This window comes from Myotis brandtii, unplaced genomic scaffold (assembly GCF_000412655.1).
Source record: "Myotis brandtii unplaced genomic scaffold, ASM41265v1 scaffold244, whole genome shotgun sequence".
In the NCBI taxonomy this organism is placed as follows: Eukaryota; Metazoa; Chordata; class Mammalia; order Chiroptera; family Vespertilionidae; genus Myotis; species Myotis brandtii.
Genome location: NW_005359225.1, coordinates 3,315,354 through 3,330,600, shown reverse-complemented (window position 1 = coordinate 3,330,600; position 15,247 = coordinate 3,315,354). Strand labels below are relative to the sequence as shown.

The 15,247-nt window shown below is 47.7% G+C and overlaps 1 protein-coding gene across 3 annotated transcripts in view; it reads right to left on the bottom strand.

Moving 5' to 3' along the window:
* Positions 1 to 1,993: 1,993 nt before the first annotated feature.
* The window catches only part of C2CD3 (C2 calcium-dependent domain containing 3), a 122,725-nt gene continuing 109,471 nt past the window's right edge, over positions 1,994 to 15,247 (bottom strand). For all 3 annotated transcript variants that reach the window (XM_005867082.2, XM_014540426.1, XM_014540427.1), the window contains exon 33: positions 1,994 to 2,793. In XM_005867082.2, coding sequence (XP_005867144.1) covers positions 2,653 to 2,793 — 141 coding nt within the window. In that variant the 3' untranslated portion in view covers positions 1,994 to 2,652. The remainder of the gene's footprint in view (positions 2,794 to 15,247) is intronic.

Below are 15,247 nucleotides of genomic sequence, written 5' to 3'. Positions count from 1 at the left end.
CCCTCAGAGTGTCTATGTCATGAAGGCTGCCCTGGGCCTGGGTGGAAGCAGCCCATGTCCTCCTACGGCCTTATCCTAACTCGACCTGATCAGGCTATTTACAGGACCTGAAGAGGATTTAGAAGAAATATTCTTCACCAGCTTAACACCTCAGGCCTGGGCCCCCTGACTGCTCCACTGTAGGTTCTCTGTGGCCTCAAGGGAGGAATAACCCCAGGCCTTAACACTCTGGGCTGGTGGCTTGAGGAGGAGGCTCTGGGTAGGGGGTGAGCTGGCAGGTGAGGGGGCTGAGGCGAACAGATGAAGGAGGGCAGGCTGGTCTGAGGGCACTTCACCGATGAGGGCACCGTGTGCCTCCCTGGGGTCCTGCATCATGGTGTACCTCCAAGGGCGCGTCCTGCTGTCCAGAAGAGTGTGGAGGTGTGGGCGGGGCTGACATTTCCTAAGCCTCCACTAAGTGCCAAGTGCAGGCGAAGCACTTTCACAAATGTCATCTCATTTATTCTTCACACCAACCCTATGAAGCTGGGATTATTACCTCCATTTTACAGATGAGGCAACAGAGGCTCAGATGCAGGGAGAGTCAAGCCGGGGGGGGGACCGACTGGGGGAGTGGTGTCTTCTCTATCCCCAGATGCATGTGGCCCGAGGACCCTCTGGGTTCTCTCTCTGGGCTCACCTCGACTTCTCGGTTCTAGGAAGCCTTCCCTGACTGCCCCCACCCACGTGGCCTTTCTCCATACAGTCCCTGAATTCACAGCACTTACTGGCTGTGACCTGTTTTGGTCACTGAGTGCAGAAGCCTTGCGACATCTCTGGAGATGTCTTGTGTGGTGGTTCACTTCCTAGCTACATCAACAGAGGCAAATTAACTTCACTGAGCTTTAGTTAACTCTAAAATGGGAAACCTGAACTTGGCTGGAGAACCTGGCTGTAGAACCTGGCTAGAACCTGGCTATGATGATCAATCGAACGCTGCCTCCGTGACATTCCTTCTTCACCTACTCCATCCACACCTTTGGGAACCCCTGGACTTGCTGGGGCTGGACCCCAACAGGGAGGTATTTGCCTAAGAATTCCTGCCTATCTCACAGTTACTGGTGCGCTTGTCTGTCCAGAAGAGTGTGGAGGTGTGGGCGGGGCTGACATTTCCTAAGCCTCCACTAAGTGCCAAGTGCAGGCGAAGCACTTTCACAAATGTCATCTCATTTATTCTTCACACCAACCCTATGAAGCTGGGATTATTACCTCCATTTTACAGATGAGGCAACAGAGGCTCAGATGCAGGGAGAGTCAAGCCGGGGGGGACCGACTGGGGGAGTGGTGTCTTCTCTATCCCCAGATGCATGTGGCCCGAGGACCCTCTGGGTTCTCTCTCTGGGCTCACCTTGACTTCTCGGTTCTAGGAAGCCTTCCCTGACTGCCCCCACCCACGTGGCCTTTCTCCATACAGTCCCTGAATTCACAGCACTTACTGGCTGTGACCTGTTTTGGTCACTGAGTGCAGAAGCCTTGCGACATCTCTGGAGATGTCTTGTGTGGTGGTTCACTTCCTAGCTACATCAACAGAGGCAAATTAACTTCACTGAGCTTTAGTTAACTCTAAAATGGGAAACCTAACATGTAGGTTAGAGTTGTTTTTTTTGGATTAAGTGAAATGACCTGTGCTTAGGAGTAGAAAGCAGGACCCTCCATGTTAGCTCCCTTCTAGCCTGTCGCAGCCACTGCACATCTTTGTCCTTATCTCCCCCGCAGGCCTTGTCTTCAGTAGCTGCTCAGTTTGAGGCCTGACAGTCTAAGCCAGAGCCACCCGTCCCGGAGGGTGGGGAATTCTGAGACGACTTGTTGCAGGAGACTCCCTTTACTTTGCTGATAGATTTGAGGCACCAGCAAAGAAGTAATGGGTGTCACCCTAATCTGGATCAACCCGATCTTTGGGGAATTCCTAACTCTCCTGTCCAGTGGCCAACCCAGGAAATACTTGTGCACAGAATACAAATACCAATATGATTTTATTCAAACACAGGCAGGAACAATGACCTTCAGAGCTGGGTAAAAACAATAAGTTAAAAGCATGGTTAGAATTTCAGACAATCAGATAAAATGTTTGAAGGAGGTGATTTCCCCCTCCTCTCCTACTAATTCAACACAGCATAAAATAATTTAGATCTATAAAATATCCTTATTCCCAAGCAAATGAACTGAAGGTGGTGTAGCATTTCCTCATTTATGCACAATGCACACAGTCTACACCTTCCCCCAACACCTTTAAGGCAGAAATGGCCCATCACGGGCAGAGAGTGAGCTCATGCCAGCAGTACGCTGTGTCAAGGACATTGGGAGGAGTTTCTCAGCCAAAAGATGCCTGAGTGGGTCCCTTCAAAAGACAAGTGGGCCAGTTGGGTGCTGGAAACCATTCCGTTTCTAGTCTTTGCCTCAATATATCAGGAAGAAGCCGAAGTCCTTGCAGGTGGACAAGGGGCTGGTTTGGACGCTCTCACTGTCTATGCTGTCTGGGGCTCGGGGTGCCCGTGAACTAGCCTAGTGGTTTCAGGACTCTGACAGCCCAGAGAGGAGACCTGACACTCCTGCAAGCTGGACGAGGCTGAGGGCGGTGGGCAGGGGCTCCTTCCTTCAGTCTCTCAGGCTGCGTTAGTCTTTTTGGGAGTACTGGGAAGAAAATATCCGTGCGATTCTGCGAGTTTCTTCTTCAGACAGGTTGGGAGGCAGCGAGTTAGGTCTTGGGCGACAAGGCCTTCGGGATGGGGCGCTTCCAGTGCCTTCACTCTTGTCCTGGAGAGGAAGTCAGCTAGGTTAGCACTGAGGAAGTGGCACCACCAAGAGATGGCTTTGGTTCCTCTTATCGTTTGGTCCTTTGGCTAACAGTGATGCAGAGCTTACTGGTTTACAAAGCTCTTTACATACCTGATCTTGTATAATCCTTACCTCAACCCCATGGGTGGGTACATCACTCCCATGTCATGGGTGAGGAAACTACAGTTCAAGTGAAGTGAACTCAAGGTCCCACAGATTGGAGTAGCAGCTAAGATGTGAACCAGCTCAGACTCTTTCTAGGCCTCCGGAGGGGCAGTCCCCTCTAGGATGGGTTTGAAGCCTCATCCATTCTGTGTCTGTATGAGTCTAGACAAGACATTTGTCCTCTGAGTTATGTCTGTCCTACGTGTGACACCGGGAATATATTCAACTTCTGGGAAGAAGATGTTGGTGAATAATATACTCCGTTGGCCCTTGGAGTTCCTCAAGCTGCAGGTGACATGAAGCACATACTCATGGTCCTACTATCAAACATCTCTCTGACTCGAGTGGACAGATTATCACTAATTCCACCCTTAAGGTGCTCCATTTGGGCTAGTCCACTGTGGTCCTCGACTCCTGTATGACTCACTCATCTGCTCAACCTTTTTTCTTGCTTAGTCTGTGCTAGTCTCCTGCCCTGAAGGAGCTCAAAGCTATACAGGAAAGCTACCCCCGGCAGCTGGGCGAGAGCACGACCCTGGGGAAGAGGTGGAGGCCTTGCAGGAGAAGAGGAAGTGCTAAAAGGAGATGGGAGTCGCCACCACAGGCAAACTGGGCTGAGTTTGCAGCATGCAGCCTGCCCTCTGGATGGACCTCTCTTCCCGTCCTCCAACTCCAGGAGCTGTGACCTTCACTAGCTGAAGAACACTAAGAACACACTGCACACCCCGCAGGCACTGAGGAACTTGAGGCTACCTCCCCGCTTCCTGAAACTCTGCTGCTGATGGGAAACTGAGGCCCAGCTATAGCTGCTTCTGGGATCAGTAACATTTAGTGTTCCTTCATTTCCATAACCTATTTGTGATGTCTACTGTGAGAGGGAGACAGAAATGGACAGAATTCATTTCTTGACCTCCACAGCTCAGTTATGCAGGGGGACAGAAAGATCTACTGAAAGAATTAGAATAGCAGCCAGCATATAAGGAGAGTGGAAATCAGGCATCCCCACTCTACTGCCTGGGCATCAGTTTTCCACCCATGGAAAAGGGGAAGATGGGCAACCTCAAGGGTCCTTGCCAATCTGGAATTTAAAATGCCAATGGAGTGCAAACAACCTGAGTAAGCTCTCAGGTATGACAGGATTTCCTGGGAACCAAGAGCAAAGTGGTGCTAGGAGCTGAACAGAGACTAGAAGATATGGTTCCGTCTTCCAGGCAGGCCTAGGCTAAAAGGAGAAAAAGGAAACCAACCCTTTGTTAGTGTATGTATTTCTTCTTTCCAAAATATGGGAGGCACCTGCATCCCATAATGCCTCAGACCAGGGGAGGCCTGTTGCCTAGCCACTGCCTGTTACCTTCCCCTTCCAGACTGAGTGCTCCTAAGGGCCTGAACTGAATCTATGCTTGTGATTCCAACTGGTCCAGATCCAAGATAGGAGCCTGGTAGCTGTTAGATCAGTGAATGGGCGGGACCAAGCCACTGTGACCAGAGGCTTAAATTGAGTGGGGAGGAGACTGTCTCTTGTAGCAAATATCTCATTCATTCATTCTGGAACCCATGGTTGTTACGGCCTACTATGTGCCAAATCTTTAGAGTCAACTCCTTTCTGCAGCATTTTAAGTCACAACATACCTTTCTCTACTCCCAAGATCCAAGATTGTTGTTTCCTGAACTATTTAGAATTTAGGAGTGACACCAAGTACCATTCCAGTCATCTAGTTGTACTGCAGATGGATCTTCTGGGTCACCAGCTTAATTTCCATTTCTGTTTTTTGTTTTTGACAAATCTTTAGAGTCAACTCCTTTCTGCAGCATTTTAAGTCACAACATACCTTTCTCTACTCCCAAGATCCAAGATTGTTGTTTCCTGAACTATTTAGAATTTAGGAGTGACACCAAGTACCATTCCAGTCATCTAGTTGTACTGCAGATGGATCTTCTGGGTCACTAGCTTAATTTCCATTTCTTTTTTTTGTTTTTGATTTTTTTTCTTTATTAAGGTATTACATGTGTCCTTATCTCCCCCACCCCACCTCTCCACTCATGCCCTCACCCTCCTAGTGTTTATGTCCATTGGTTATGCTTATATGCATGCATATAAGTCCTTTGGTTCATCTCTCCCCTTTCCCCCCTCTCTTGGTTATGCTTATATGCATGCATATAATTCCTTTGGTTCATCTCTCCCCTTTCCCCCCTCTCCCCGTGCCTTCCCTCTGAGGTTTGACGGTCTGATCGATGTTTCTCTGTCTCTGGATCTGTTTTTGTTTATCAGTTTATGTTGTTCATTATATTCCACAAATGAGTGAGATCATGTGATATTTATCTTTCTCTGACTGGCTTATTTCGCTTAGCATAATGCTCTCCAGGTCCATCCATGCTGTTGCAAATGGTAGGAGTTCTTTCTTTTTTATAGCAGTGTAGTATTCCATTGTGTAGATGTACCACAGTTTTCTAATCCACTCATCTGCTGATGGGCACTTAGGCTGCTTCCAAATCTTAGCTATTGTAAAGTGTGCTGCTATGAACATAGGGGTGCATATATCCTTATTGATTGGTGTTTCTTGTTTCTTGGGATATATTCTTAGAAGTGGGATCACTGGGTCAAAAAAAATATGGAACGCTTTACAAATTTGCGTGTCATCCTTGTGCATGGGCCATGCTAATCTTCTCTGTACCGTTCCAATTTTAGTATATGTGCTGCCAAAGCGAGCACAATTTCCATTTCTTTTTCTGCTACAGTGAAAGGGGACCAGGGAGATATCGGTCCTCTCTCAAATTCTAAAACCAGGCCTCTGTGTCCTGACAGAGGGGAAGCATTCTGTTTTTAAGAGGCTCTGATGGGCCTTGCTCTCCATGATTGGAAGGGCCAAGTACCTCAGTTCATGAAATGACCATCAAAAGATCTTAGTTGGTGATTCATCAAACCTTTCAGGAGCCTAAGATCTGTTCAACCTAATCAATTCTTTTTAAAAAAAAAATGTTTTCATTGATTTTTAGAGAGATAAAAACGGGGAGGGAAAGAGAGATAGAAACACTGATGATAGAGAAACATCATTGATTGGCTGCCTCCTGCACGCCCCCTACTGGGATTGAGCCCACAACCTGGGCATGTGCCTTGACTGGGAATCGAACCAGTGATCTTTTGGTTCCTGGATTGAAGCTTAACCACTGAGCCATGACGGCTGGGCCAACATGATCAATTCTTCTTCTTTTTAAATAGATTTTATTGATTTTAGAGAGGAAGGGAGAGGGAGAAAGAGATGGAAACATTAATGATGAGAGATAATCATTGATCGGCTGCCTTCTGCAAGCCCCGGCCTCCTCCTCCCCCCTCCGGGAGATTGAGCCTGCAACCTGGGCATATGCCCTGACCAGGAATGGAACCATGACCTCCTGGTTCATAGGTCGATGCTCAACCACTGAGCTATGCTGGCCAGGCCAACCTAATTAATTCTTAAGGATAATAGGTAGCCCTGGTTCCTGTCCTCATGGGTCTGCTCAGCAAGAGGGGAGACAGATACCAACCTACCCAACAATCAGAGATGAGGCCTAGAACTTGGGAGCACGGAGAAAGGAGCAACTATTAACAGCTGGAAAGGCCAGGACTCTTCACACAGAGGTGGGATCTGAGATGAGCAGGGTTTCAGCAGAGCTGGGGGAAGGACATGAGGTCATCCCACTGGAGGGAACAGCATGAGCACAGGCCTGCACTTGCTGCCTGGGCCAACTGCCCTGGAGCTGAATCTAGTGTGGCTGGTTCAGCCAACCTCCCAGCACCCACGCCCAGACCCAGCGACTTAGGGGGCCTTATCTGTGTGGCCCAGGCCCAGGGACCAGGGCTTGGCTGTGTGTACAGGGTGAGGCAGAGGTGTGGAAAGACAGAGAACACACCCTCAGCAGCATTTGGTTTTTGTTGGCCTCAACAGGGTTTAAAAAACATCTTGACTAGTAATAAATGTTTTTTCTTCATCAGGATTGCTACACCAAAATACACAACCTGGAGGAGCTGGGCAGAGGTGAAGCTAGCCCTTTTGGCAGAAGCAAGTTGTCACCATAGCCTGGAATTTGCAGGAACCTCAGCTTTCCTGGGGAGGCAGGAGGAACCCACATGGAAGCAGGATCCTCAGACTGAGGGGCTGTAGGGGCCCTGGAGTCTAGACAGTGGGTGTCATATATGGGGTGACATCCCTGGAAGGCTACTTTGAAGAGGGACTTGAAAAATCATGAAGGTGGAATATGAGAGAGGGTGTTCCAGGTAGAAGCTCAACTTGAGCAAAAGCGTGAAGAAGGAATTTCTTTGCTGGGAAAACAGTGGGGATGGGCCTGGTTGAACTGTACATAGAGATAATGGAAAACCCAGAGAAGGGGACTGGGGCTTGCCGAGGGAACTTCCTAAATGTCTGGGGAGAAACTGACCATATTCCTCTGTGGGATCTGGGGTGGAGGTTTGACTACTGTCCTGGGTTGAAGGGCAGAACTGTTTTTTCCAATGGTCTGGGTAAGCATGGTAGCAAGCCAGGGGCTCTCCAACTGTCCCCATTAAACTCACCCCACTTTCCCATTAAATTCTCCAACTTTCAAATATGGGAACCTCCTTTTTTCTGAACACCTGGACACCCAGGCCATGAAGAACAGGTCTTAATGCTTATTATTTGAGACAGGTGTCTCAAAGGAGATTTTAATGCCAAAAGGTAGAACTCCGCTGGGGTGAAAATCAAGTGTCATGGAAGGAGTAAGACATGGTGGTGGAAGGAAAATTTGGGGCTTCCCGGGCACCTCAAATCAAGAGGCTAACTCTGGCTGGGAGCTGGTTCTAGTTCTGGCTCTAGTGCTTCTTAGACAAGTGATTTTGGGCAAGTCACTTTCTCTCTGGGCCTTGGTTTCCCCATCTGAAATGGATCAGGAGGAGCAGATAATGCCAGAGGAGGCTCTGTAACCCAGGGACTTAACCCAGCTGTGTTCCCTCTTTGGCCATGTCCCTGTGATGCACCTTCTCCAAGGCACTGTGATTTTGGTTCCCTCCACTCCAGTCCCCAGATGGGTCCCCCTGAAAAGGCCACAACATGTTCCCAGGAGGGTGGTAGGTGCAGGTGCCCCCACTTACCCCTGGGACTTTCTCATAGGGGAGATAGTGGGGTGGAGTGGGAGGAACACTGGTCTGAGGCCAAGCTCAACTGCCCACTTGCTAGAGCCAAGATACTTTCTCTCTCTGAGTCTCAGTAACGTCATTGCCAAATGGAGCTAAGAACTTCTGTTTGGCCTTCTTACCTCAGGTCTACTGTGAAACTGAGAAATAAAATTCAGATGTGGCCAAGGCTCTGGCCAGGTACAACATCTTGCAAAACACAGGTGCTAAGCTGGAGCTACAGCTGACACCAGCTGCAGAGAGTAAATGAAGCCTTGCTGTTCTCGGACCTCACCCTAGCAGAGAACAACTGGGTACAACACCTCCCCAAGGCATGCTAGGCCAGGCCTGGCCAGGCTCTCCCCACTTCATTGAGCCCTGCCCAGTGAGCCTCTGGGCCTGGCATTAGGACTGAAGTTTTGTTCTTTCCCAGAGCAGCTCCCCTAAGTGATAAACACTGACTCAGGAGCTGGAAGCAAAACTTTCCAGAGCTGAAAACTGTTAATAGCCTCCTGGTTCTGGCTGGCTAGGTGGGCTTGCCAACAGATCACTGCTTCAGACAAGTGAGGGCTCAGTATAGTTGCCTGCCTTGCTCAACTTTCACCCCCTTGGCTGGCTGCCTGCTTCTGGGGTGGGGGTGGGGCTCAGAGTCCTCTCTGAAGGCTGGGACTAAGACTTGGTGCTAAAGAGAGCTGTAAACCTAGCAGCTGTGGCTAAGAGCAGGGGGAAGTGGGGACAAGATACAGACCACAGGCATAGCCCTAAGGGCCAATCTTAACCTAACCCACCCAGCCCAGCTGTAGCACAGCTGGGGCCCACGCTCTGAGCTCACACTTCATGCCGGCATTAGAGCTCTCATCATGTGGGTCTCACTACCTACATGCTCCCTTTGAGAAGCCTTCCCTGACAACAGGCTGTTCCCCAGGGCCTAGGATCACTCCCTCACCTTAGGCCTGTCTCCTCATCTACCCAATGAAGAGGCCTGACTAGATCCAGACTCCTCAACCTTTTGAACCCAGGCCGTCAGTGAGAGGGCCCAAAAGTCCAGATTCCTGAGAGGGGAGGGTTAAAGTGACACTTGGTCCTTTCCCTTGAGGAGCCTGTCAAATTGCATTCTGGGCCAGGTGGGCATTGGCCAATTCTAGCTATTTCCCCTGATTTCTGTCCATCCTTGACCAGGGAGCTCATCTCCTTCCCAAAGCTTTGTGTGGCCCTTACCAGAAGCCCTTTAATCTTTAGGTCTCCTCTTGGGGCTCTGCAGAGGGCTAGAGTCTTGGTGGCTCACAAAAATGGGCCTCCAGCTCCAAGAGGGACAGTTCAGCCATCAGGCCTGGAGCACAGGCTGAGGACAGAAGACACCAGGCTCAGGAAGTTTCCTTGCTGATCTGATCTGGTGATTTTGTGGTGGTTGGGCTTCTTTGTCAGGATTGTATATTTTTTATTTTTATTTATTGATTTCAGAGAGGAAGGGACAGGGAGATTAAAAACATCAATGATGAGAGAGAATCATTGACTGGCTGCCTCCTGCACACACCCCACTGGGGATCGAGCCTGCAACCTGGGCATGTGCCCTGACTGGGAATGGAACCATGACCTCCTGGTTCATAGGTTGATGCTCAACCACGGAGCCACAGCAGCTGGGCTTTTATTTTATTTGTTAATGTTTTTATTGATTTTAGAGATAGGAAGGGAGAAGGAGAGATAGAAACATCAATAATGAGAGATCATTGATTGGCTGCCTCTTGCATACCCCTCACAGGGGGTCGAGCCCACAACCCAGGCACATGCCCTGACCAGAAATGCTCAACCACTGAGCAACACTGGCCGGGCGATTGTATATCAGATGTCTCTGGGTTTGGGGAAGGGAAATCAAGGGACAGAAAAATTCCTTGGGTTCCTGGGAGAAAAGCAGCAGACTTAATGCCTTAAGACTCATAGACAGGCAGGCCATGGACTGCTGTGGCTAGGGCCCTATCACTCTTAGGTGGGGCAGTGTGTTGTTCTGGGCCTCTAACTCTGGGTGTGAATTGAGCACCCAGTAAATGCTACAGTCCTGAGCAATGCTTTCCATATTTCTCAGCTCCCCGTTCCCAGTGCTAAGCTTCTGATCATGTCTCTATCCCTTAGTATTTCTTTCCTACCAGTTCACCCAAGATGTAACAGCCTGAGAGAGAAGACATTTCAATACAAATGATAAAAATTACAACAGTTAACATTGTATAGTTCTTACTATGTTGCGTGCTAAGAACCGTTCAAAGACTGTACATTATCTTACCCAGTTAATCCTAAACAAACCCCAGGAGGCAGGTACTATTGTGCTGATTTTTTAGATAAAATGAATCATAGAAAAGTTAGGTAACTTGTCCCAGTTTACACACACAGCTGGTAAGTGGGAAAGCTGAGCTTTAAACCTAGGCAGTCTGGATTCAGAAGCCATGCTCCTAACCACTATACAAACTGCCTGACTGGAGAGAAGAGGGAAGTACAGCCACAAATTGAGACCAGAGAAACCTTGCCCTAGACCCCAGAAAGCCAGCAGCAGAGCCTGGGCAAGGCATCAGGTCTGCTCTCAGCTTCCCCGCTGGCCTGGAACACCCTGGTTACTAGTAATGTCTGAAACACTGTGTCTGGTTAAGTGGAGGTGAGAACACAAGGGTGGGCAACCTGCCTGGCCTTGTCTCCGACTTCCTGCCTCCTACACTCACTCTTCTGGAACAGCGTTTGGCCCCACGCCTGTGGTTAATCTAGGGGCTCATTCATGATGTGGCAGAGCCTGGCCTTCGGGAAGGCAGGCACAGAACAAGACAGGGCAATCTCATGGTAAGGAGCTGTTATGTAGGCAGCCAGAGCGGCCAAGGCTCAGATGACAGGTTGCTTCTTGCTTTTTGTTCCTGATCCCTATCTTAACATGATTGTTTCTGTCCAGGCCTCTCTCTCCTCATCTCTGGCCTTCTCTCTAGACCAGTGATGGCGAACCTTTTGAGCTCGGCGTGTCAGCATTTTGAAAAACCCTAACTTAACTCTGGTGCCGTGTCACATATAGAAATTTTTTGATATTTGCAACCATAGTAAAACAAAGGCTTATGTTTTTGATATTTATTTTATATATTTAAATGCCATTTAACAAAGAAACATCAACCAAAAAAATGAGTTCGCATGTCACCTCTGACACGTGTGAATAGGTTCGCCATCACTGCCACAGACTATAGTGTTTGTACCTCCCAGCTGCCGAACTCTGCGATTCTCTGACAGATTTCTTTTCTCCAAATCCACAGCCTACAAAGCCTTTCCTTCACCTTTGTTGAATTCTACTCAAGCCACCCCATGTGTCACTGTCTTCCTTTCCCTATTCTCATTTTCTTTGTTTTATTTAAGTGTTAATATAGGCTAATGTCATTTGAGGAAGTTAGTGAATGGTTTGGAGGCCAGTGCCTCTCAAAGAATTGTGCATTCCCTGAAGGCAGGGTCTGTAGCACCAGATCCAGCTCTTTATTTATTTTTTTTTAAAGTTCTTATTGACTTTTTAAAAAAATATATATTTTATTGATTTTTTACAGAGAGGAAGGGAGAGAGAGAGTTAGAAACATCGATGAGAGAGAAACATCAATCAGCTGCCTCCTGCACACCTCCTACTGGGGATGTGCCCGCAACCAAGGTACATGCCCTTGACCGGAATCGAACCTGGGACCTTTCAGTCCACAGGCCGACGCTCTATCCACTGAGCCAAACCGGTTTCGGCAAGCTCTTTAAATATTACAGGTGTTTTGTAGGAATTGGTGGACTTAGACATAAAACTGGTTCCCTTGTGGAACTGTGAGCTCCCCCAAAAAAGGGCCATAGCTCCTATCTTCTCCTGCATCTGGTTCAGGAATGTCTTTGTACATTTGCGAAAAGATGTATATTTCAAGTGTGAGGCTCAAACTACCTTCCTACTCTCTGGCTCTGGCCTTCCTGTCCTCAGGCCCAGCTCTGGCTCACCTAATCACCACGTGAAGTTATTGAAGAGTTCTCAGCGGAGAAGTCACATGATCTACTCAATGACTTATTTAACACTGAAGAGGCAAGGGCAGAAGCAGAGAGGCAAGTTAGGAGGCTCCTACAATAATCTAGGCAAGAGATAATGATGGGTTAGGCCAGGGTGGTAACGGAGGGGGTGGTAAAAAGTGGTTGGATAGGGATGTATTTTAAAGGCAGAGCTGCCATAATTTCCTGGTGGATTGGCAGAGAAATCAGGAAGGATTCTAAAAGTTTGGCCTGAACAACTAAATTAGAAGGATTGATTATCTCTGAACCGAGATGGGAAAGACTGAGGAACAGGTTTGAGGAATAAAATCTGGTTGAGTTTTGGACATAGAGATACCAGTTAGATATCCAAGTGGAGATGTTGAGGAGGCAGTTGGACTATGAGCCTAGAATTACAGGAGAGATCTGAGCTAAGTAACCATAAGGAGTCTTCACCATATAGAGGGAATTTAAAGTCTTCAGATGAAATGGGGTCACCTACAAAGTACGTGTAAATAGAGAAGTCTAACAACTATGCTCTGGGTCACCCTTCTATTAACAAGTAGGGAAAATGAGGGAGAACCAGTACAGGCCAAGCAGGAGCAGCCAATGAGAGAGGAGGAGAACCAAGAGAGACGGATGCCTTAGAAACAAGTGAAGAAAGTGTTTAAAGGAGAGAGATCAACTATGTCTCTTGCTGCTGAGAGGTCAAATAAACTGGGCACTCAGATTGGATAACTGATTTAGGAATATGGAGGTTTTTGGTTGTTTTTTTGGCAACCTTGAAGAGGCCCTCCCACTCCAGTGGTAAAGTGGGGTTAAAGTTTGATTACAGTGGGAGATCACAGTGGCTGCAGTATGGAGAGTGGATAGTGCTAAGAAAGTGTGGATATGAGTGACTGGTCAGAAATGGTCATGGGCGAGATGACTGGGACTAAAGAATTGATGAAAAGTGGATTCAAAAGATATTCAGGGGTTGGCATTAACAGGCTTTGGTAAGAGACTGGCTGAGAATCCAGGGGGTTAGAGTCGGAAGAGGTGAAGATGACAGCTATGCTCTGATTGAGTTTATGGAGATAAGTGCAGGCGGTTGAGGGTATGCAAAGGAACATGACAGGCTCATGTTTTGAATATAGTGAATTGTTTGTAACACATCAAAGAAAAGACATCTAGGATACAGTTGGATCCATGAGTATCTGCAGCATGGGAGAGAAGTCTAGACTGAAGATAGGGATTTGAGAGTCATCAAACTGTAAATAACAACTGAAATAACTGAAGTGGTTGAAATTTTCCTAAATAAATTCCTACAAGAGCAGAAGTCATAAGTCTGGGGAAAACAACATGCAAATTAGTTTTATATTCTTTCCTCCCCTTTTAGGGAAGTTGATAAAACTAGTTTGCTCATAATGGCTAAGCAAACAGAGCCAGAAGTAACTTTATTTTTTTTTATTTTTTATTTTCCTGGGAGCAGAGATGATATTTTCTTTTAAGAAGTAACTTTAAATAAAACCAGGAAGCTGTCCCCAGAAGAGGTACTTCATCACTAGAGGGAAGAGGAAGCTGAGGCAGAACTTGACAGATTCACAAGCAATGTGAAACCTGCTAAACCTGCCATCCTTCTCTTTATTTTTTAAAATATATTTTTATTCATTCCAGAGAGGAAGGGAAAGAGATAGAAACATAAATGATGAGAAAGAATCACTGATTGGCTGCCTCCTGCACGACTTCTACTGGGGATCGAGCCCATAACCAGGCATGTGCCCTGACCTGGAATCAAAGATATCCTGGTTCATAGGTTGATGCTCAACCACTGAGCCACACCAGCCAGGCTCCTTCCTTTCCTTCTTGAAGAGGCAACAATTATAAGACGAAACTGTCATGAGAAAGGTGAGCCAAGGGATGGCCTCTATACCCAACCTGTGTGGCACGTGGTATTCTACAGGACAAGCACCCTGTGAGGCCTGACAACCCCATCTGGCGGATAAGAAAACAGACTCAGGAAGACCAGAAGACTTGACTAATGTCACAAAAAGACCTGTATCCACTATACATGGAGTAGGGAGGGGAAAAAGCCTGCTCTACAAATTCTTGAAGTAGAGACAGTCTGGTGCAGTGGTTGCCAACCTTTCGGACCTCACAGACCACTGGTTGTCGACCGCTGGTCTGGAGGGTTTCAATGTGGAGTGAAGGATTAGGCCCTCCCTTAGAGCTTATGGTGAAGCCAGAGCAACTGAGCCAGCATTTACAAGCTCTCTTTTTGAGGACGGATCACTTGCCCTGGCCCGGAAGCAGGTCAGCTACAACACAGCCATCCCAAGACACTGGCTGAGAAGAGACCAGCAGCCTCTCAAATCCTCTTCTTCTGCCTTCAGGCCAAGGCTGGCCTTAGGAGGAGGCAGAACAGATGGAACCCTCAAATGGAGGTACAGGATAGGGCTCCTGTCCTCCCCTCATCTCTCACTTTGAGCTGTTGATTGTGCCTATTTTCTCTTCCTCTCCTGCATCTTCCTCTTCTCCCTTTCTCTACTGGATCATTGCATTAGCATACAGAAAGTTCTAGCTGGTCCCATATTTAAAACACAAAACCAAAACACCTCCCCTTGAACTCACTGCTACTCCAGTCACTATGCTGTTTCTCTGCTCCAATTGCCAAATTTATGGGAGGAGTTGGTGTCTCCATTTTGCCACCTTCAATCATTCTTAAACTTTTAATTAATATGATTTTGTGATTTCATCATGTAATGCATCAAAGAATCTATGTAACACATGTAAATTATGAACATAATAAAAATTAACATCTGTAAATCCACAAAACCAAACCTAAGAATTAAAACATCCCATATAATAAAGATATAATATGCAAATGATTGTTACATAATGACCAATGACCGACCCATAACGACCAGATCACAGATCAGCAGGAGGGTGGGGCAGAGAGCTACAAGCGGGCGGCAGAGAGCTACAGGAGGGGGCAGGACAGCAAGCTATGGGAGGGGTGGAAGGTACAGGAGGGCGGGGCAGCGGGCAGAGAGCTACAGGAGGGGGGGTGGAGGGAGCTACAGGAGGGCGGGGCAGTGGGCGGAGAGCTACTGGAGGGCAGCAGCAAGCTACTGGCGCATGGATTCATGCACAGGGCTACTAGTT